The sequence below is a fragment of the Sitophilus oryzae genome, unplaced genomic scaffold (assembly GCF_002938485.1).
Source record: "Sitophilus oryzae breed Bouriz unplaced genomic scaffold, Soryzae_2.0 scaffold_306_pilon_pilon, whole genome shotgun sequence".
Classification (NCBI taxonomy): domain Eukaryota; kingdom Metazoa; phylum Arthropoda; class Insecta; order Coleoptera; family Curculionidae; genus Sitophilus; species Sitophilus oryzae.
This window is the reverse complement of record NW_022146870.1, coordinates 1,469,735-1,495,502: the sequence shown is the minus strand read 5'-3', so window position 1 is coordinate 1,495,502 and position 25,768 is coordinate 1,469,735. Positions and strand designations below refer to the sequence as shown.

General features: G+C 30.7%; 1 protein-coding gene across 1 annotated transcript in view; it reads left to right on the top strand.

Annotated features, from left to right (window-relative positions):
• Positions 1–25,203, top strand: part of LOC115884651 (lutropin-choriogonadotropic hormone receptor-like) — a 124,857-nt gene extending 99,654 nt beyond the window's left edge. Inside the window, exons 12-15 of the mRNA XM_030903307.1 lie at positions 20,797–20,884; positions 21,418–21,689; positions 24,460–24,774; positions 24,870–25,203. Of these exons, the coding sequence (XP_030759167.1) occupies positions 20,797–20,884; positions 21,418–21,689; positions 24,460–24,774; positions 24,870–25,057 (863 nt within the window). The 3' untranslated portion in view covers positions 25,058–25,203. The remainder of the gene's footprint in view (positions 1–20,796; positions 20,885–21,417; positions 21,690–24,459; positions 24,775–24,869) is intronic.
• Positions 25,204–25,768: the final 565 nt, after the last annotated feature.

The following is a 25,768-nucleotide window of genomic DNA, read 5'->3' as shown; positions in this document are numbered from 1 at the left end:
TATTTTACATGAATCACATGCACAATGTAATTGTCTATCAAATTGTGTTATACCATTTTTTACCTATCTCTTCAAGTTTTTGTAGAAAATGCATTTTCTTATAATTTAGTACATTTATCACTATACCCATGAAATATTGACATTTTAGGTTATTTTTAAAGATGTAACAAATTTTCAAAGAGTACAGATACTAATATTATCGATATAGTTTTTTTGTTAACAAGGACCAATTAATATGATCCCGGCATTCAAACTACATTAATTGACTGTTTACGTTGATTAATAATATTTGCTCCAAATACTCAAAAACTGAATTTTGTGTGTGTATTAGACAGTGTGGTAAAAAGTAACACTTTATACATTTTATTTCATTTTTTGACGAACGCTTATTTATAAAAACAGAAACGTTCATCTTCATAACTTATTATTATATTGATTCTGAGCCAAATTCACACACACACATTTATTTAGAATACTTTATTAATTAAACTAAAACTAATTTTTGGTCGGAAATAATGGATATGTATATTTAATTGGTATACTCTTTCACAAAGATTTAAATAGTTTTTTTTGTATACCAATGGGCTTGCCATACATTTTGTACATATATGTTGCTTTAAAAAAATCTGAAATGCCAATATTCCATGGGTATAGTGATAAATGTGGTCTAAATTATAAGAAAATGCATTTTCTACGAAAACTTGAAGAGATGGGTAAAAATGGTATAATACAATTTGATAGACAATTATATTGTGCATCTGATTCACCTAAAATATATAGGGTGTTCTATTTAAATTAAACAAGTTATTGCCGTTTAAAGCTAGTAATTATTTAATATACATTTTTGGACACTCTGTATAAGGTAGTAAAATTTTTATTATTGCAACACAATATCTGACCAATAAATAATCGTCAGTAAATATTTAGTATTAAAAACTTTGATATCCTTGGAGAAATAAAGCCTTAAAATTTTTACTGCAATTTCATAAAATTGAAAATATTTAAAAAACGGTAAGGTTTAAGTGTGATAAATCTTAATCAAATTTACCTTTATTTCAATCGTAGAATCCAAAAATAGAATAATATACAGGGTGTTCCATTTAAAAAAAATACAACTATAATATTTTTTACTTATTTGGTACACTCTGTATCTTGTAAAAATATTTTTAAATTGTAGCTCTAGTAGTCCTTCAACGAACCCAAAACTTAAATTTATAAAAATCTTATCGTTTAGCTACAATATTCCGTGTCGTATGTGGTGAACAACCCTGTATAAATCTATCAACTTTAATTCAAAAACTCAGTTATTTGGCTTATTATAATTATAATGTTAATTGAAGGTTTGTTGTTTAATTTTAAAACACCCTGTGCAATAATTTCGTGAGTAACTTGCCCTAAAACATTATTTTTCGATTAGAACCGTGTCTCCCAGTGCGGCTCGTAGGTTTTATTTCACATTTTTTTATATTTTAAGTCAATGCTGCGTTCTTTCTCTAAACGTTTTTCGAAGTTTAAGCAGTTGTTTTCTTTTAACCGCACGATTTCACATACTAAACACCATGTTGTCTATTTTAAAATATCTATTCCAGAATCAGTCAACCACAGTTTATTATTTATCCTTAACCAGAAAATTATGAATAATTATTACCTATACAAATTTCGCGCGACACCTCAAACTAGATGGGATTTCTTTCGATATTAAAAATTTAAATATTGCTGTATACTGACTAAATCAAACATTATACGCGAAAAACGATACAAAAACTTAGGCTGTTTTATAATTTGAGTTTTTAGAAACACCCAAACTGCCCAAACGGCGAAATTTTTCCAACGACTGAAATCCTGTTATTATCCTGCAATCAATGGCCAATATAAACTACTAGCGTGTACCAGCGACTTCGTTCGCGTCTAATTAATCATTTGTAATAGTGATGATAAAGCAAAGCAAGAATTTCCATTAACATACAAACTGGATAAAATTTTCTCACATTTATGTCGGCATGAGAAAAAACAATACGGCGATATTATTATATAACTTGGTAATATTTGAGGGGTAGTTTCATCTCGTTGGAATTTGACTTTCGAAAAATCCGTTTGCCAAAAATAAGCTTTTTACGTCAAGCAGTTTAATCAGAATCGTGATTTAAGAAATTACCCAACTTTTTGGAACACCCTGTATAATTTTTTAAAAAATTTCAAAATATGTAAAAAAACCAAATAAATTCGAAAGACTAACCTTTTATTTATTTGTTTGGGTCAAAATTAGAAATTGAAATGTAAGTACCTTCCTGTTGTCAGATTAATCTGAAATTTGGTACACACCTTTAGTTCCGATGACAATACAATATAGTAATATCAATAACATTGTAAATCTAAGATGGCCGCCGGTACAAAATGGCGGATTTCATATTTTTCCACAACCCCCTCAATATGGGTATCAAATGAAAGGGCTACAGTTCCATTTAAAATAATACAACTTTGATATTTTTTATTTATTTGGGACACTCTGTATCTTGTAAAAATATTTTTAAATTGTAGCTCTAATAGTCCTTCAACGAACCCCAAACTTCCAATTTGTAAAAATCTCATCGTTTAGCTACAATACTCCGTGTCGTATGTGGTGAACAACCCTATATATCAAATCCTCCTACGAGTAGTCGAAAAATCCATATATCTGTATCAAAATGACATTAGATACAGAAATATTTGTACAAATCTCTTTGTGGTTACGTTATTTCCAAGCAAAATAAATTCTTCTTATGGTAAATAACTTTATATCTACTTTATGTTGCGTAACTGCGACAGAATCCTCTAAAATATGCATGAAAAAAGGCTGAAAGGAAATAAATAAGGGCATGATGGCCAAGGACAGAAAATCTTTCGCGTTCTTGCACTGACACAAATGAAAATAAATGGAAAAATGTTGTGCAGCAAATCGCTCGCTGCATAACTTATGAGATGCATTTGAAAACTTTTAGTTTGAAATAAAATGAAATGGTTAAACCCGATTGATTGATGGAAATTCTTTTTAAAAGAACGTTTTAAGTTTTTCATTTTTGTTGCAATACCGGGTGCGTCTGAAAAGTGGCTCACCCCTATAATTTTTTTATTGTTTCAGATAAAAAAACGAGATTTGGTGTGTTAATATATGACATAAATTAGGATTGATTGACGCATTCAATTGTTTTACGTCACTTTCTGTTTCACCGGAAATGACAACAACTTTTGATTTTTAAATGGCACCTTCGGTATTTTTTTACTTAATTCGATAGAAAATGACACTATGGGTAAAATGACATATCCTATGTCAACTTTTCACAGTTTCTCATATAGTTTATTTGAAATTTTAACATGCGGATCATAACGACAATTTGACTCGAAGTACCAGGTGTGTGGTACCAAATGATTGGTAAAAAAGTGATTTTTCCAAATATGCTAACGAGCCACCCTCGTTCTATTTGAAAAAATTCAGATATGATTAAAAATATGATTTAGGCATATTTTAACCGGCCTGAACAAGACACGAAAAACATTAGACGATCAAATCTATTTTCCAAGGCTCCTTGATTAAAACTTAGTGTTTTTAACATAGCCATGGCACTCTAGAATGAAATCCATATATTTTTCCTTTTCTTGGGTATGAGGTTTTTTTTTTAAATAAATTGAAAGATGGAAACTTTTTTATGCGACGTTTCGCTCCAACATAGTGGGCTTTTTCAAGCACTTTATTCTAAAAATCATACAATATCACAATTATTACTCTTAACCAAAATAATAATATTTCTCAATATAAAATTTGCTATGTAGTATATGAAATTTGTAGTATAATAAAAAATCGGTAAAAAAACTTTTAAGTCAAACGGTTTTATCTTATGTGCACTGAAAACTAGAAAATAATAATAACAATTAGGTATTTTGAACTTCTAGTTCAGAAATATTTTAGTACTAGGCAGAATAGCTTTTAGGCATATCAGACTAAAATAAAAACGTGGGGCCCATTAACTATTGCTGTAATACTTTCTTCTATACTAAGTGTGGATTGCATCGACTTACTATAATCGTAACTGGAGATTCTGACAATCAATAACCAGCCGTGGCGGCTTCACCAGCGAACGCCGAGCTCATGATCTACCAAAATATAAAGATATGCTTTGCCATAGGTCGGATTTCAGAGAGGCCCCACGTTTTTATTTTAGTCTAATATGCCTAAAAGCTATTCTGCCTAGTACTAAAATATTTCTGAACTAGAAGTTCAAAATACCTAATTGTTATTATTATTTTCTAGTTTTCAGTGCACATAAGATAAAACCGTTTAACTTAAAAGTTTTTTTACCGATTTTTTATTTTCTAGTTTTTAGTATTTAACGGAAATGCCTACCGAATCTTCCTCATTCTATTTAATTCATTTAGTGCATCATTATTACATGGTTTTTTACCTGATAATTTATTACAATCTAATTCCTCAATACATCGTACTTCCAGAGACTTGACTCGACTTAGAGCCACGTATGCTTGCCCTTCCTCAAACAATTTTGAGCCCAAATACACTACTGCATGGTCGACTGTGCTGCCCTGCATTTTATGGACGGTGGATGCACATGACAAAATTAAGGGTAACGTCCTTCTTTCAGCCGTACCATAATTGAATTTTGCTGGAAACTGTATGGCTTTCGGGTGTATAACGTGTATGCCGTCTCTGCCAAAGTCAATCCAAACTGATGGTACATCTGTTTCGTACATTTGGGTTCGACGGAACTGAGGCCAAACAATTTCTGTAATGTGGCCTACAGCACCATTTACTAATCCTTTTGTAACGTCAATGTTGGACCGCAACATTTTCACAAATGCATCACCTATTTTTTTTTTATCTGTCCTTCTAACGTCAGACAATCTTGGACACAACTGTTCTGGACAGGACTACTCATGCCCTCACCTAATACGCCATTTTGTAACGACGTCCATCTTGGATTTTAAATTTTGTCATAATCACAGTATTCTACTAGTGTAGCCCTTTCATTTGATACCCATATTGAGGGGGTTGTGGAAAAATATGAAATCCGCCATTTTGTACCGGCGGCCATCTTAGATTTACAATGTTATTGATATTACTATATTGTATTGTCATCTGAACTAAAGGTGTGTACCAAATTTCAGATCAATCTGACAACAGGAAGGTACTTAAATTTCAATTTCTAATTTTGACCCAAACAAATAAATAAATACCGTACGGGTCGAGCTAAATAAAACCGTTTAAAAAATATACCAAAGGTGCTATGTAAAAATCAAAAGTTGTAGTCATTTCCGGTGAACCAGGAAGTGACCAAAAACAATTGAATACGTCAATCAATCCTAATTAATATACATATACTAACCTAACCTAACCAACATACCAAATCTCGTTTTATCTGAAAAAATAAAATGTTATAGGGGTAAGCCACTTTTGAGACGCACTCGGTATATGTGATGTATATTATTAAAAGATACACACGAATAAAAAATTGAAATATCTCAATTTTTGATCTAAAAAATTAACTTCTCACTCATTTAATTTTTCGTAACTCTTCTTATGAACAACACTTTCTTTCTTTTTTGTCTATCAAACTATTAAAGTAGTTGTTTTTTTAAACTTATAAAACATACTTATTTGCAGTTTTATTAGTATTCTTTTGTAAATTTTTAATAGTAATAAATAATCTACAGGGTATCCCAAATTCGAGACTTATCATAGGGATCTCGGAAACTAGAAGATATACGAAATCGGTTAAATGGAGACAAAGTTAAGTAATTTGATGCTGATCCAAATGACACATTAAAAGTTTAAAAATTATATAAATTTTCAAATTTCCAAAGATATTTGGGACTGGAATTGATAAACGGTCAAAATATAGTTATTTTTTATACAAGACGATAATGCAATTTTATCATCGTGTAGTTACGTTTTAAAAAATATTCAGAAATTATTATTTGAAGGAATTTATAACGAGTAGAAAAAATATTGTACAGGGTGAGTCCCTGTACAATATTAGAGTAAAGTCCATTATCTCAATTGTTTGGAGGTTTACAAAAAAATGTTAAATACAAAAGTTATAGGGAAGGTTAAGATACACATTTTAAAATTATTATAGAGTATACAGGGTCCTTCAAAAAAGTGTGGCGGATATAACATATGTTTTTTTAAATGCAACACCCTATTTTTTATTTTATTTTTAGATTCTGCTTAAAATTCTATAACTTTTTTTATATATAATGTTATATACCTAAAATTAATAGTTTTTGTAATATTTAAATTTGTTTATACAAATGTTAAATTGCAATGTGGTAAAAAATTGTCAGTTGTACCATTGTTTCTGAAGTTGGAATACCAAAATTTGGTATGACAGTTCTATAGAGATTAAAAAGAAGATATATGTTAAGATATTTTAGTTAAATGCTACAGGGTGTTCAAAATATATTTATGAATTTCAACTACTTAAAATTAAAAAATCTCAAATTTTTTAAATGGTACACCCTATAAATTTTCATTTTTTCTGATAGATTTTGAGAATCTCTTCAACTTTTATTAAGTACCTATGTCATATACCTATTTTTAATAGTTTGCTATTTATTCCATTTTTTTCTATTTTTACCCTAATTTTTAATACAATTACGCTATAACATAATAGTTACCGTAACAAAACAAACATATTTATTACTTATTTTTAATAAGTAGTTTAATAATCAGTTACAATTATTATTATTAGTCAAAATTAACTAACTTTACTCAAATAAACTAAAATCGTAGTCGTGAATTTCTTGGTGTATTTCTATATTATGAAAGATGACATTTGGATTTTCCGTCGGGCCGAATAGCCACAGATTATGGTAATGCTAACTAGATTACCTAATTGTTGACGACTACTGATATTGAAATTTTCTCCGACATACAGTAAAGTTTTTGTTCTCGTAGTAATTCTGGTTTATAATTCATTTCGTAAAGCCCATATTACTACTGCCACAAAACCGTCCCATTACACACTGAAAATATTATAATATAATATAATATGAAAATGTTCTCTAGATAATCTACATATATTCTTGTAGTACTTAGCAAAGTACTATATAATATATAGTACTGAACCAAAAAATATGTTTATTTTGGCTTGTTCGTGTATATCAGTCACATTGACTAATCCATTTTCAGGAAAATCTGAAACTATTACCTCTACCTCTAACATTTATACTTATTACAACAAATTAAACTAAAATTCACCTTTTGTTCTTAACTTCCTTAACAAACATATGAAATTTTGATAATAATTATTATTTTTTGTCATGGTAACTATGATGTTATAGCGTAATTGTATTAAAGATATGGGTAAAAATAGAAAAAATTGGAATAAATCACAAATTATTAAAAATAGATATATAACATACTTAATAGAAGTTGAAGAGCTTTGCAAAATCTATCAGAAAAAATCAAAATATATAGGGTGTACCATTTAAAAAATTTTTGATTTTTTAATTTTAATTAGCTGAAATTTATAAACATATTTTGAACACCCTGTAGCATTTAACTAAAATATCTTAACACATATCTTCTTTTTAATCTCTATAGAACTCTCATACCAAATTTTGGTATTCCAACTTCAGAAACAATGGTACCACTGACAATTTTTTACCACACAGCAATTTAACATTTGTATAAACAAATTTAAATATTACAAAAACTATTAATTTTAGGTATATAACATTATATATAAAAAAGTTATAGAATTTTACGCAGAATCTAAAAATGAAATAAAAAATAGGTTGTTGCTTTTAAAAAAACATATGTTATATCCGCCACACTTTTTTGAAGCACCATGTATACTCTATAATAATTTTAGAATGTGTATCTTAACCTTCCCTATAACTTTTGTATTTAACATTTTTTTGTAAACCTCGAAACAAATGAGATAATGGACTTTACTCTATCGTTGACTCACACTGTACTGTGTTGGCGTTGGTTTCTATGTAATTTGACAAATAAATAAAGCTGTCTCTTTAGTTGTCAGTTTTGAGTCAATATTTTTTAATTCTCTTTCATGTCAATTGCTGATTGAATTGGAACCAGAAATGGCTCAAAACGAAATAAGTAAATTACCAACAGATATTCAGTCTGAGACGACAAACGCCATATCCAAACTACTTCTATTGAAATCCCGAATAACTTATGGAAAGGAATACAAAATTTTTCAAAAATGGAAGCAATTATTAAAAAACGTGCGAGAAGAAATAAAGTTTTTAACCTATCGTCGCTGTTAAAGTATCATTTAATCTACCCTTGCGTTTTTTAAAGTACTATTTTATCTACTATTTTTGATAGATATAAGGCAATTTTAACAGTTACTATGGACAAAAATATGTATCTTTTATCGAGATCTACCAGTCCTGTGAAAATATATGTGCACTTATTTAAGATTCGCCCTGTATAAAGTTTATCTTTACTGGAAATTCTAGTTTACAAACATGTAAATCGTCTATGTAAATTTAAAGGATATTTGCCGTTTCTGTTCAATTGTGTTTTGGTACGATTTGTGTGCTTTTGGACACGGAATCATACGAGCTTGTTATTCTTTTGTCCGTTTTATAAATGATACTTGTGATGACTGGGTACACCATTAATAACAGGGATTATTTGTAAACAAAAATATTAATTTTTCTGCCGCGTCACTTTTTCATTTCGAGATTAGGATTATCTCTACCTAACCCTTTCTTTTTTTTCAAAAGGGAAAGTTTACGGGCTATACGACCACGCCGATATGAAAAATATATTTTCGGAATGATGTACGGTAATAAAGTTTGCGTAAAATACTGCAAAACATTTTTTTTCAAATGCCTCAAACCGTTGTTTAAAGAGTTTCTTGTGGATGTTTTTTCGAAACATCAAAAACACGGGTAACGGATAGGTTATCTAAAAATAGAATATAATAAAAACGTAAATTTTCAAATTTATTTATAAAGTCTTACTAGTGTGTAACACTTCTAGAAGTACCTTAGAATTTTGATGACGGTGAGTGAGTCTACTAGCGATTTTTAGTGATTAAACTAAAAACTTTTTAGTTTAATCATCTGCTGATGATGCTAACATGGTTAGCGAAACGCGCGTCCAGTGTAAAGGTAAAAGTGTTTTGGTGTATTGTGGTGATTTAGTGTTTTATTTTGCTGTGTAACACCAAAGGTTCCAACCCCCAACTGTAATAAATACACTATAACAAATGCTGAATCAATACAGGGTTGTTCACCACATACGACACGGAGTATTGTAGCTAAACGATTAGATTTTTACAAATTGTAAGTTTTGGGTTCATTGCAGGACTATTAGAGCTACAATTTAAAAATATAAAGATAATAAGATACAGAGTGTCCCAAATAAATAAAAAATATCAAAGTTGTATTTTTTTTAAATGGAACACCCTGTATATTATTACATTTTTAGGTTCTACGATCAAAATAAAGGTAAATCACACTTAAACCTGACCGTTTTTGAAATATTTTTAATTTTGTGAAATTGCAGTCAACATTTTAAGGCTTCATTTCTCCAAAGGTATCAAAATTTTTAATACTAAATATTTACTGAAGTTTATTTATTGATCAGTTATTAGGTTGCAATAATAAAAATAATACTACCTCATACAGAGTGTCTAAAAATTTATTTTAAATTATTTCTAGCTTTAAACGGCAATAACTTGTTTAATTTCAATAGAACGCCCTGTATATTTTAGGAGAATCAGATGTACAATTTAATTGTCTATCAAATTGTATTACGCCACTTTTTACCTATCACTTCAAATTTTCGTATAAATGCATTTTCTTATAATTTAGACCTCATTTATCAAAATACCCATGAAATATTGACATTTTAGATTGTTTTTAAAGCAACAAAGGTACAAAATGTACAGGCTAGTAATATTATCGTGGATTTGAATCAGAAATCAATATAATAATAAGTTATGAAAATGAATGTCTCTGTTGTTATAAATAAGCATTTGTCAAAAAATGAAATATCATTTTTAAGGTGTTACTTTTTACCACACTGTTTAATACACATATAAAATTCAGTTTTTAGTATTTGGAGTAATTATTATTAATCAACGCAAACAGTCAATTAATGTAGTTTGAATACTGGAATCATATTAATTGGTCCTCTTTAACAAATATTTAAACAGTTTCTTTTTAATTTTTAATGAAATAAACAAACTATATCGACAATATTAGTATCTGTACTCTTTAAACATTTGGTACATGTTTAAAAATAATCTAAAATGTCAGTATTCCATAGGTATATTGATAAATGAGTTTTAAATTACAAGAAAATGCATTTTCTACGGAAACTTGAAGAGATAGGTAAAAAATGGTATAACACAATTTGATAGACAATTAAATTGTGCATCTGATTCTCATAAAATATACAGGGTGTTCCATTTAAATTATACAAGTTATTGCCGTTTAAAGATATTAATTATTTAAAATAAAATTTTGGACACTCTGTATAAGGTAGTATAATTTTTATTATTGCAGCACAATAACTGATCGATAAATAAACTTCAGTAAATATTTAGTATTAAAAACATGGATATCCTGGGAGAAATGAAGCCTTAAAATTTTGATTGCAATTTCACAAAATTGAAAATATTTCAAAAACGGTAAGGTTTAAGTGTAATAAACCTTTATCAAACTTACCTTTATTTTAATCGTAGAAACTATAAATGTAATAATATACAGGGTGTTCCATTTAAAAAAATACATCTTTGATATTTTTTATTTATTTGGGACACTCTGTATCTTGTAAAAATATTTTTAAATTGTAGCTCTAATAGTCCTTCAACGATCCCAAAACTTACAATTTGTAAAAATCTAATCGTTTAGCTACAATACCCCGTGTCGTATGTGGTGAATAACCCTGTATACATAATTTCAACCTTTTAATGACTGAGTCAGTCCTCGAGGTAGGAGGACTTTTTTTTCTAGGGCCTGAAGATAAAACCTCACCATCTCGAAACATGTCGCCCCTTTATTTATAAAATTTTTAAATCAAAAAAAATTTAATACAAGATTGTGAGAATTTTGTCTCTTTATTCCCTCATTAGAGGATATTCATTAACTTGATTGATTTATGAATAATATTGAAAAAAATGTTTGTGTAGGACTGTTCAATACTTTCAGTCAAAAATCACCAAAAAATTCTATTTTTAATTATACAGGGTTGTTCACCACATACGACACGGAGTATTGTAGCTAAACGATGAGATTTTTACAAATTGTAAGTTTTGGGTTCGATGAAGGACTATTAGAGGTACAATTTAAAAATAATTTGACAAGATACAGAGTGTTCCAAATAAGTAAAAAATATCAAAGTTGTATTTTTTTAAATGGAAACGATTAAAATAAAGGTAAAAATTTGATTAAGGTTTATTATACTTAAACCTTACCGTTTTTGAAATATTTTCAATTTTGGGAAATTGCAGTAAAAATTTCAAGGCTTTATTTCTCCAAGGGTATCAAAGTTTTTAATACTAAATATTTACTGAAGTTTATGTATTGATCAGTTATTGTGTTGCAATAATAAAAATAATACTACCTTATACAGAGTGTCTAAAAATTTATTTTAAATAATTTATAGCTTTAAACGCCAATAACTTCTTTAATTTAAATGGAACGCCCTGTATATTTTAGGAGAATCAGATGCACAATTTAATTGTCTATCAAACTGTATTATACCATTTTTTACCTATCCCTTCAAGTTTTCGTAGAAAATGCATTTTCTTATAATTTAGACCCTATTTATCAATATACCCATGGAATATTGACATTTTAGATTGTTTTTAAAGCAACAAATGTACAAAATGTACAGGCTAGTAATATTATCGTTTTTAACAAAACGATAATATTACTAGCACATTTGTATGCAAAAAGAAAACTATTTAAATCTTTATAAAATTAATTAATTAAATATAACACCATTAATTAAATATAACACCATTATTTCCGCCCATATACTAATTAAGTACATACTTAATTGTGTTCGTTAATAAATTATTCAAATAAATGTGGATTTGAGTCAGAAATCAATATAATAATAAGTTATCAAAATTAAAGTCTCCGTTGTTATAAATAAGTATTTATTAAAAAATGAAATATCATTTTTAAGGTGTTTCTTTTTATCACACTGTCTAATACCCATACAAAATTCAGTTTTTTAGTATTTGGAGCAATTATTATTAATCAACGCAAACAGTCAGTTAATGTAGTTTGAATACTGGAATCATATTAATTGGTCCCCTTTAACAAATATTTAAACAGTTTTTTTTATTTTTTAATAAAATAAACAAATTATATCAACAATATTGGTATCTGTACTCTTTAAAAATTTGGTACATCTTTAAAAATAATCTAAAATGTCAATATTCCATGGGTATATTGATAAATAAGTTCTAAATTACAAGAAAATGCATTTTCTACGGAAACTTAAAGAGATAGGTAAAAAATGGTATAATATAATTTGATAAACAATTAAATTGTGCATCTGATTCTCGTAAAATATACAAGGTGTTTCGTTTAAATTAAACAAGTTATTGCCGTTTGAAGCTAATAATTATTTAAAATAAATTTTTAGGCACTCTGTATAAGGTAGTATTATTTTTATTATTGCAACAAAATAACTGATCAATAAATAAACTTCAGTAAATATTTAGTATTAAAAACTTTGATACCCTTGGAGAAATAAAGCCTTGAAATTTTTACTGCAATTTCCCAAAATTGAAAATATTTCAAAAACGGTAAGGTTTAAGTATAATAAACCTTAATCAAATTTTTACCTTTATTTTAATCGTTTCCATTTAAAAAAATACAACTTTGATATTTTTTACTTATTTGGGACACTCTGTATCTTGTAAAATTATTTTTAAATTGTATCTCTAATAGTCCTTCATCGAACCCAAAACTTACAATTTGTAAAAATCTCATCGTTTAGCTACAATACTCCGTGTCGTATGTGGTGAACAACCCTGTACATGTATTATCTTAACGAACGAATCTTTCGAAATTATTACGTTTGAATTTAATATCGTTCTAGCCCTATCTATTTCACATCAAATAGCGACTTTTATTATTAATGACCTTTGGCCTGAGGATGTGGCTGAAACCTCGTGGATAGCCGATAGGAAATGAAAGAGCGGCCGAAAATCTCATTTCGGCCGCATGAGTGACATGTTTGTCGGACATTGATTTATCGAGGAATGATAATCCGCGCTGAAAAAACGATTTTTTCAAGCGGAAGAAATTTTTTTCTTGATCCAAGTATACGCTTTGCATTTTAAGAGGTATAAGAAACGTATACAGATTATATCATACGATCAAGAAAAAAAACGGCGTCACAGACAGCTAGGGAATGACGATTAATGATAATTTTAACGAGGCCATCCCTAAACGTATTTTCCTTGGTCCTGACTCTTTTATTTTAATGGCACTTTACTGCCAGTTAGTTTTAAATTTTTAATGTTTTAATTTTTAGATTGACCTTGCCAAAATTATCATCGATTATCATTGCCCAGCCATTTTTTTTATCGTACAGTATTTACGGTGTGTCGAAAATTATAGACACTAAAAAAATATATTTCAGAACGGAGAAAAAATATATTTTCAGAATTTTTTTAAACTCTGGAACACTGTAAATAAGTGATAAGTGATAAATATTGTACATCATTGATTGTTACTGAAAATTTAAAAAAAAATTCTAATTAAACAAATCAATAAATAGGTCTTACAAATTAACTTTAATATTAGTAGTATTAATTTAATAAAAATAAAGAAAGTGATTATCATAGTTTCATGAGTTATGGAAAATGTAATACTTAAGAATTTCGTTATTTGGTCGAAAATTCAAATATTTCATACTCTTTACAGACCAGAACATGTCTTTATTATATTTTAATACTTGCTTTATTTAAGATTTTTTTAATATTCAGGAGGTTTGTTCAAACTGGCTCTCGCACTAAAGGTATTTTTCTTAATATATTACACCTTACAGCCAATTAGATACTTATGGGATTATAAAACTAAATAAATTTAAAGACATTATGAACAGAGAATATGGTCCCAATCCTTCTAGTTTTCTGTTCCTATTGCTCTAATTTCAGTAATTTGTTGTTACACTCAACCGATTTTGTCTTTTTCGCTGATTTTATCGTGGGGATTGCTCACATAAAAAAATCTAAATATACGTCATGCACTTTTTGAGTCGCACCTCAAATATGCCTTTCCATTCTGGGGTACATGTTGTGCGACTCAATTTGACCGCATTTTCAAGCTCCAAAAGAGAGCTGTTCGATATTCACTGGGACTAAACAGCAGAACTTATTGCCAGGACTTTTTAAAAAAATTAAAAATATTAACTCTTCCTTCCTTATTTATATTTGAATCCGTTTGCCTAATACGTAAGCATGTATCAGCTTCTCAAGAAAAGCCATCTCACACTTATCCACTCAGGAACGCGGAGCAAGATCTTTATCTACCTACCCCACGCTCAGAGTCAGTTAAAAGTTCAATATTATACAACTCGAAAAAAATGCACAATCACCTGCCATTTGAAATCAAATCCATAACATAATTTTCTTCATTTCGCAAAGCATTGAAATCTTATTTACTAGACAAGGCTATCTATGCTGTAAATGACTTATATTTTGATAATTGAATTTGATCTTGTAAACACTGGTCTAATGTTTGCCATTACTATATTTACTATAAACTTACTAAATATTTTTGAATCTTATTTTTATTTTTTTTTTATTCTTTGGCATTGTAAACATTTATAAATGTTTATTTTAAACAATAAGACTGACAATGTAATTTGTATACTTGTTTTGTATTCTACTTTGTAAAATTTTTTGACAATAAAGGCATTTATTTACCTAAATCATTTAATTATTGCAAATACTAAACTTCAAACCTATGAAAAAGTAGTGAAAAATAAATGAAAATACAACGGGACATAATGTATACTATAGTAAGTTCCTCAATATGGCCGACCTAGTTAGGAAAATTGGTAATTTTTTTTAATAAAAAATAAGTTGGCGTTAGCGAACTCAGAAATTGATTTACTCTTTGGTTAACAATAACATTTTTCAGGATTGTCAAATTGACGTTAAAGTTAGGTTATTAGGTGGTTGTCATAAATAAAAACATAGATTATTGAAATTATTTAATAAGAATAAAGGTATTTTACTGCAGATCCGAAGAGATTTTACTTAAAGGTATTTTATAAACTTTCTCAGTGAGAATATTAACTCCCCTGTTCCTTATATTTCAGTTAAAGGGACGTAAGAACTATAGGAAGTGAATTTTTGTTTTCATGTTTTGACGATATCTGAGAGTTCCTAGAATTATCAAGATTATTGAATAATTATAGTTGTTTAATAAGTGAAATTAATAGAAGACTTGGAAATAAGATGATGCGTTTCATGTTATATATCACCCCATTTCGCTTAATTTGTTTTTATTTCAGTACAGTTAATCACAAATTGAATTGATGTGTGCAAAAACACCTATATATTTTCTAACATCTTATTTAAATAGTTTTTTTATATACTGTTAAACTGTATTAACTACAAAGTCTTTAGCAAAAAGTTATAAGGTAATAAATTTTGTAGATATAATTTATGAATATTTATATATAAAGATTAGAACACAATCCTCTGACAGAAAAAGAAATACTCAAAAACTCATTAAATATACTTTATTAAAAATAACAACATACAAAAACATCCATGCAAACTGTATTAATCAGAATATTATCCACATTATACCTTTTTTAAATTTGTGTTCACACTCCTGTCAGGAAAGCTAAAAATGTTTGTAAATATTAACTTATTTTAAATTGCCAGAAACACATCAGAATATGTCACAACCACAACTATAGGTTTGGAATCAGTACTAAATTTTATATCTAGTAAGTGATGCGTCAACTAACAAGTATAGGATAAAAAATAATTATTAATATAGAATGTACTATACAATGTCCTTCTGCTTATTTTTGAAATGACTTTGCTTTAAAATGTGAGGAATACCAGTAAAATAAAACATAATTTTTGGTTTGGTTTGGTGTTTGATATTCTAACTACATCTATTACCAACCTTAAGTGCTTTTAGTGAGTAACTGTTTTTTTATTGTTCTTTGTGTATCCTGTAAAGTAAAAAAATATATATTTCAAGAAATATAAAAACAATGCAATAGACATCAAACAGATTCATAAAAACTACACTTGCAAATTTTTGTACATAAAAGTTGTACATATTATATATTTCAAGTGTTATTTGATCTTTGGTCCCATTACCAACATTACCTTATTTAGGTCTTCTCTACCAAACTCAACTTTTCAACCTGTTTAAAACCTTCTGTATATTTTAAAACTGATTTACAACAATCTGTAATGCCCGCGCTGTTTCCTAAAATATAAGTTTTAATCTATTTACTATCATAATATATATATGACAAACCTGAAAATTACTGATACGAGGAACCTTCTCAAAATAATTAGAGACCTTTTTACAAACATCTGGACTAATTTGTTTTCACGAATTTGTGGACGAATCAATGCTTTCTAATACGTTTTTAAGCGTTTTACACATTTTGAATATCTTCCAGCCTATTCCTCAGTTCTTGATCGGTGAAAAGATTATTTATAACTATATAATTAATACTGCAGGCTGCAGGTTAAATAAAAGAACAAAATCAAGTAGAATTTGTAAATAAAAACTCAAAAAATAATGAAAATATTTAGAAAAAGGAACCGTAAACGTCATGTCAGCCAAGTGTCAGAGTTCAATTGGATTTACCACAGATTATCATTTATTTGAACGATTTGAACTACAGTCGATTCCAGTCTAGAGATTTTTGTTTTTAGCCTCCCATACTGAAGTCCGCCATATTGGGAAGTTTTAAATGAATACAAGTATACTCTATACTAAAGTAGATATTTTATAGGCATAATAAGCAACGTTAACATTAAAAGCTGAAATGGGAACATACAAAACAAATGCATACGCATACAAATTAAGACGTTTTCCATAAAAATACCGCTGGGGAATGTTTTCGAACGAAAACAGACGAAACCAACATATAAAATTAGCCGAGATGAAACATGCTAGTCCGGGCACGTATTTTAGTAAAATTTCATTAAGCCCCCGAGAAAGAAGGCATCAAAGCGAATCACTACCGGAAAACACGTCCGTTTAAATCCGTAGTAGCATAATGTCTAGTGTTTAAATCTGTATAGTTAAAATTGATCGAAATGTCGATTCGGATGTATTTTGTTTACGCGTTCTTCCTTCCAAACAGCGTCTTTTAATTTTACACAGCTGTCTCTGGTAAATCAGAAAAAATCTATACTATTACATAAAATCCTTAAGTGACTGACTCACTGATTAATCACGATCCTGCTCAAGCCACTCAACGTAAGAAGCTCAATTTTGGCATACAGGTTGATTCTAGGGTGTAGAGGTTCGATAAGAAGGGATTTTTCGAAATTCCAGTTCCAAGAGGGTGAAACCACCCCTCAAATATTACAATAGTTTTTTATTAAAAAACGGTCAAGTTTCCGAAAAAACGCTTAAACGCGTATATTTTATTTTGTTTTTTTACATATTTTAAGATTTTTTTAAAATGTATACAGGGTATTTCGAAAAATCTGTTCATTGATTAATCACGATCCTGCTTAAAGCGCTTGACGTAAAAAGCTGATTTTTCGAAAACAGATTGACTTTAGGGTGTAGAGTTTCGATAAGAACAGATTTTTCGAAACTCGATTTCTAAGGGGGTAAAACTATCCGTCAAATATTAAAATATTTTTTTTGTTTAAAAACCGGTAAGTTTTTTGGAAAAACTCTTAAACTCGAATATTTTATTTTGTTGTTTTACATATTTTAAGATTTTTTATAAATTTATACAGGGTGTTTCATAAAATATGACCATTGAGTAATCACGATTCTGCTTAAACAGCTTGACGTTTAAAGCTGATTTTTGCCAAACGGATTTACTGTGGGGTGTAGAAGTTCGATAAGGAGGGGTTTCTCGAATCTCAAATTTCAGGAGGGTGAAAACGCCCTTCACATATTACAATATTTGTTATTTAAAAAACGGTTTGTCTTTCGGGAAAACGCTTGGACACTCATAATTTATTTTGTTTTTTACATATTTTACATTTTTACATATTTTACATGTTTTACACGAACAGCAGAGGCTCAGATGGGCACCAAAACTGTAGCTGTTAAAACAACGCAAGGAAGTCCACAAGGTGGAGTAACCTCCCCTTTGCTGTGGAGCTTGGTGGTGGATGAACTACTAGATGAATTAACTCTAGCGGGAATACACTGCATTGGGTATGCAGATGACATAGTCATGATCGCTCGGGGGAAACATGAAGGCACCTTGTGTGATATTATCCAAAGAGGACTCCGTATCACTGAAAGATGGTGTAGGACTGTCGGGCTGAGTATCAACTCAGACAAAACCGAAGCGAAGTCTGAAAAACTTGAAAAGAATCCAACTAGATGGAAAGGAAATACTGCCAACACAGGAAGTTAAATACCTGGGAATAACCCTGGACAGTAAACTCCTGTGGAACAGGCATATTAAGAACACTACCAGCAAAGCCATAAAGGCTCTCATGATATGCAGAAGACTGGCCGGAAATAGATGGGGCTGCTTCCCTAACATTTTGCGCTGGATGTATACCATGATAGTAAGACCCATGATTACTTATGGAGCAGTTGCCTGGTACACAAAACTAGAGCAACGGACGGCAAGGCTAAACCTATGCAAAGTCCAGAGACTAACATGCGTTTGCATCACAGGAGCCATGAGAACCTGTCCAACAGCAGCAATGGAGGTCATTCTAGATCTAACACCACTGCACATTGTCATTGGTAGATATGCCAATGCGACATTGATTAGAATGGTCACTAACGGAATTAGTACTGGGAGAATTGTCAGATCAGGGGCTTGGAACACCCTCATAAAGGAAATACCACTCCTGCAACTCCCAGTGGACGATATGCTAAGAACGTACAACTTTGAGAAACATCTCCATGTAGTATTGAGCAATAAAAAGGATTGGAAGAGCGAAACGCTTGCCCAGCAGTTAAAAGACCATACCATAACTTGGTATACTGATGCTTCCAAAACCAATACGGGAACAGGGATCGGAGTGTTTGGGCCGAGAGCTAAATACTCCGAACCAATCGGCACTTACCCTAGTATCCTACAGGCAGAAATCTACGCTATCGAAAGATGCATACAACTTATCTTAGATAGGAACTATCGGAAACAAGAAATAGCCACCTTGTCTGATAGTCAAGCAGCGTTAAAAGCGATCAACTCAGTATCAATCCATTCGAAATTGGTCAAAGAATGCATAGAGAAGCTGAATAAATTAGGCAAAGAAAACAAAGTCCTCCTACACTGGGTGCCTGCTCACCAAGGGATAGAAGGCAATGAAAAGCAAATAATCTAGCTAGGAAAGGAGCGAACACTCCACTAACTGGACCAGAACCGTTCTGCTTTCCAAGTGGTAACCAACTCAAGGCGGAACTCAAGAACTTGGAAGATTCCATCCGCAACCTGGAATGGAAATCTTGCAATGGTCTAAGACACTCGAAGAAGTTTCTGAGGGCTTATGATCAAGAAAAATCACAGATCTTCCTGGGTCTGAGTAAGAACATTCTTCGGATTGTCACGGGGTTTTTAACAGGACACTGTCTCCTCAATGAACACCTCAGTAGATTGAAACTAAGAAGAAACGGCGAATGCAGATTCTGTGGGGAAGATGGGGAAACACCAGTGCACCTCATCACTGAGTGTGCCGGGACGGCGACCGTTCGTGCCGTGAATTTTGGTACGGCTGATGTTGGAGATGGAGAGCTACCCTCTATAAAACCATCCCAGATACTGGCTTTTGTCAAAGCCCTGGGACTGTATGATGAGTTATGATTCAAGAAAGGGGGACACAATGGATCTGTAAGGTCGAAGTGATTAACCCCCCTCCCACTCATTCTAAATTCTAAAATTCTAAAAGTTCGATAAGGAGGGGTTTCTCGAATCTCAAATTTCAGGAGGGTGAAAACGCCCTTCAAATATTACAATATTTGTTATTTAAAAAACGGTTTGTCTTTCGGGAAAACGCTTGGACACTCATAATTTATTTTGTTTTTTACATATTTTGAAATTTTTTAAAAAATCATACAGGGTGTTCCAAAAAGTTGGGCAATTGATTAACCACGATTCTGCTTAAACTCCTTGACGTAAAAAGCTTATTTTTGGCAAACGAATTTTTTGAAAGTCAAATTCCAACGAGATGAAACTACCCCTCACATATTACCAAGTTATATAATAATATCGCCATATTGTTTTTTCTCATGCTGACATAAATGTGAGAAAATTTTATCCAGTTTGTATGTTAATGGAAATTCTTGCTTTGCTTTATCATCACCATTACAAATGATTAATTCGACGCGAACGAAGTCTCGGGTACACGCTAGTCTTTTATAAAAGACTTAAATCTTTTTAACGACTTCAGTCTTTTCTAAAAAGACTTAAATCTTTTTCTGTTTCGGAATAAAGTTTTAAATCACAAGTCGTTTTGAAAAAGACTGAAATTTGAAGTCTTAAGTCTGCTTTCGAGAAATGACTTAAGTTATGAAAATGATTGAAATCAAAAAAAGTCTTTTTTCTGTGACTTTACTGCTCTGACACATACAAATGTTTATTTGACTTTTTCCTTCCAGGTTATGGTTGCAACGTTGCCGGCTTTTTAACCATTTTTGGCAACGTTTTGTCTGTTTACACTTTGGCAGTCATCACCCTGGAAAGATGGTAAGAAATTCTTTAAATCTCACTGCACTTTATATCTTTTATAGCCGGTTTTAAAAACATTTATTTGGTAAGCAATAAAAATGCTTTTAGAAAATTCTATTTTGCATAGTAAGGCCCTAAATTTAGAGAAAACCAGTGAGCTTATTTATAATCCATTTTATATTATAACGATTTGAATAATTTGAGTAGTTATAAAGTCCGTCTTTTATTTTTATAGTTGAATACGAGAAATAAATATTTTTTTAAGTTTTTATTAAAAAAAAAGGATTTTTACTTTAAAAAAATGTTATGATCAATAAAAAACGACGTCAGGACGGCTGCGGAATGACAATAGAAGATAATTTTAGCAAAGTCGCTTTTACTCAAAAATAAATTACAGCCCTCTTAAGGTCAACTGGCTGTAATCGCCGTTGAAAGATAAGGCTAGAGCTTGACCCCGTCAAAATTATTATCTATTTTCATTCGACAGCCGTCTTCGACGCCGTTTTTTTTTCAATAGTGTGGTATTTCAAATGTTATGTTTTTTTCTTTAGGTGTACTATCACATGGGCTGCTCATCTGAACAAGCGGCTCAAACTGCGCACATCGGTGAAAATAATGATCATAGGATGGATCTGCGCGTTGTTTATGGCATTTTTACCCCTCGAAGGCATCAGCAGCTACTCCAGGACCAGCATTTGTTTGCCTCTGGAATACAAAGACTACCTGGATGCTTTTTATCTAGCTACGTTGCTCACATTTAATTGTACAGCATTCACGTTGATTTGCGTTTGTTATGGAAGCATGTATAAGACTATTAGAGAAGGTAAAATTGTTTTATTAATTCTATTAAGAGTAGTAAAGACTAGTATTTGAGATTGTTTAGATCGTAACTAAAAATCACAGTGATAACATTAACTAAAGGAACTACTAAAATTACCATTCATTCGAATTCGTTCAATGGAGACTACTGCACGATCTCACGGGAAACTGTTGGTACCAACAAGTTCATGTGATTATAATCTAAACCGTTGTTTCTTGCGCACAGAAGTTCAGGAGCTGGTCTTGTGAAATTTATACTGCGGGCCATAATTTTTGAACCAATAAAGAATCGGGGACAATATTTTCGATATGACAATACTAAATAAATTTCCTTTAACTAAAAAATACAACATTTTCCCTAGCAAAGAAAGTTATAGCGATTTGTTAAAAATGCATATTTTTGAAAAACACCTCGTAACTCCCAAAACGGTAGTAAATACTGATGTGCGGTTTGTACCATCATGTTTTTAATAAAAAAAATGAGCTCAGCCACCGATATTAACTTTCGTCTACCTCCTATAGAAAGGGGCGTTTCCCTTTGTAACAGTTTCAACTGTTATTTAGAAATAACAGTTTAATTGTTATCCAGAAATATCACCTGAAACAGTTATTTAGAAATAAGAGCTGAATTATTATTCAGAAATAACACTTGGAATTGTTATTTAGAAATAAGAGTTATACTGTTTTCCAGAAATAACATTTGAGACTGATATTTCGAAATAACTGTTTCAAACTGTTAAAACTGTGAAAAATAACTCTTGTAACTGTTATTTATTAGGAATTACAGTTGAAACTAGCCCATATAGCACATCAAATCACATTTACGATGTGTTTACATTATTAGATGTAGACACAGGGTGACACAATTCCCCCGATGTAAATATGCTACGTTTACACATTGTAGTTCAACACGTATGCACAAAGGTTAAACGTCCGCCTCACAATGTAGCCACAGTATAGAATTTACGTATACACAAAGTAAGGGATACACAGAGTGCCGTAGGATACAAAGTGCTTGTGTATTACGTTTAAACTCTGTTTACACATTGCAGTTGTGACTACTGCGTGTATACGTGTGTATTTTGCTTCGTATATACATTTTGTGCTAGATAAAACTACTTCTTATGAACGAATTTAGGAAATAATACAAGTTTTGATGCCTAACTTTTCGTTCTTTTTAAGAAATATTTATTCAATGATACCAATTATATCTTTTTAGAACGAAAATTAGGAAGGCAAAACTTTGTATTTTCCCAAAAGTATCTCGATCGTAAGTTCAAGAGAAGTAGCCTTAAAATTGTTCCATTTTTGTTTTGTATTAAATGTACCATTTTTTTCCATAAAATGGATTAAGTGGTTAAAAATAAAATTCTTATATTTCTTTATATCATGGAACGCAATAGCGCAAAAAACACAATAATAATAATTATTTACACTGCAGAAACCAGAAGTAAGAAAACACTGTAAAAGAACAGAATTTGTATCAAAATGTATTAAAAATATAAGTACTTAGTATAACGATATACTAAAATGGTAAGCACTGGTATATCGCCACGATTTGGTGGACCTCGTTTAGTCATTTTTTTCTCTTCTTTTCCCTCCAAGGAGTTGGTTTGTTAGCATACTCATTCATCGAGATTAACAATCTCAGATTGACAATCTCACCCTTAAATTTTATATGAAACTGATTATTGATATTAAACATACCTATATATTGATCCATCAATAACTTACCGAATATCAGTGTAAGAAGTTCTTTGAAGTATTTAAATCTTTCTTTCTCTGGTCCATTTAGATTTTTATTATTTCCAAATTAAAATAAAAATTATATTGCAGAGCTAACCTTTTTATCATTATACGAGAATATTTGAGTTTTCATTCATTGTAGTCAAAATTTGGTAAATTGGGTATCGAGGAAGGGAAGAGTCACTGCTATAATATTAATAATACTCTTAGGAAGGTGTAACAAGGTAATTAAAAACTTGTGCTTACCTTAAAATCTCTTTTAAACTATACACAAACAGAACATTTATATAGAGCTTCCGAATGATAAAACAATAATGGCTGCTAACACATACCACTCCTAGAAAGGAGAAAGGAGAGAGAACACATAAGATACACTTGGTCGGTGTATCTACGCTGAGGCTATCCGCGCGTGCGCACACCTTCATTTCATACTAGAATGTAGACACAACAGTACACTATTACAAAGTGTCTATATAGAAATTTATATTATGTGTATACGTCACATTTTTACAAGGTGTGTACTATAGGCACAACTATGATACGAAGTATCACACATACATATGACATATACATTGTATGTCTCATATACCGACGTCAGATTTCATCATTTTAATAATTATTTGTTACGTTACAAAAAACTCTTTAGAATCTTGAGTGCATACGGTATACAAGTAGTAAACACTGTATCACACAATTATATCAATATAAACCTGCGTGTATCTCATATGTATATGTTAGAACTAGATGAACACTTGGTTCACTTTAACATATTTGGTTTCTCATGTGTCTCCCTTGTAGAAACGTAATTTCATTTGGACGTGCTGTATGGGAGTATTCATAAATAAACAATTAAAAATTATTCCTTTTAAAGTGTCCAATTTGACCCACTCTGTACAGTTCAAATCTCTCAGATATCGTTGTGTGTAGGGCTCTTATAAATTAAAACTTAGCCATGATGTATTTTAATATTTGGAGATTTTTGAATGTACAGAAAATGTATTTATAACCTTTTTTATTGAATTTTTCAGGTGGAAAAACTGGCATAGCCAACTCAGTCCGCAACGATCACACTGTAGCCAAAAAGATGGCGCTTTTAGTGTTCACAGACTTTGCCTGTCTCTCCCCCATAGCCTTCTTCGGCATCACAGCCCTTCTAGGCTACCCCCTCATCACAGTCACGCAAACTAAGATCCTGCTTGTCTTCATTTATCCCTTAAACTCATGCGCTAACCCTTGTCTGTATGCCATACTCACACAACAGTACAGAAAGGACTTCTTCATTCTGATGGGAAGGTTGGGAATGTGCAAGGAACACGCTAACTACAACAGGGGAGCTATTAGAGGTAAATTGTTAGTAAAATAAGGTACTAGTTTATTTCTTTCTCCATACGTCTATGTCTCTGATAGCATTATACTCTACTATATTTATTCTTCAAAGGTAAACCTTTGCCGTACACTGCTAATTTCAAGAGGCCTCACGGCGTGAGCAGGACCATCAGTAAGTCCAGCGGTACTATCTGTACGGCCAATACGAATGTCAACGTGGAGATTCCACTGAACAGTTGTACCAGAGTGGTGGAGAACGGTTGCAGAAGGAGTGAGTTCAGAACTACGAACAATCTTTAACTGGAGGAGTTTTTAGAGTTTATTTTTTAGGTTGTGTACCTGTATATAAAGTACAAAATGCTGTAGGCATTCGATAATGTTACTAGAAACGTTAATAACCTAAAAACGTCCCACCTCAATTTACTCAACTAGTTAATTAGATAAATAGCCTAAAATGTTTAAAGTTTATTAAATAACTGTCCGAACTGTTATTTCTCACAGTTCGAACTCTTATTTATAAATAACAGTTCTAACTGTTATTTCTAAATAACACTTTCAAGTGTAATTTTTCACAGTTTGAAACTGTTATTCAAAGATAACATTAGGAATATAACATTAGCATATTTGAAAAAAGCATTTTTTTGCGAATAATTTGATACCACACACATGGTATTTCAAGTCAAATTTTCGTTACGAACCGCAAGTTATAATTTCAAATAAAACATATGCGAAAATGTCAAAAGTTGACATATGATATGTCATTCTATTCAGAGTGACATTTTCTATCGAATAAAATAAAAAAATCCTGGGTGTGCCATTTAAAAATCAAAAGTTGTAGTCATTTCCGGTGAAACCGGAAGTGACCGAAAACAATTGAATACGTCAATTAATCCTAATTTATGTCATATACTGACATACCAAATCTCGTTTTTTTAACTAAAAAAATAAAAAAGTTATAGGGGTGAGCCAATTTTGAGACGCACCCGGTATAAGGCAAAGATTTAACTAAAA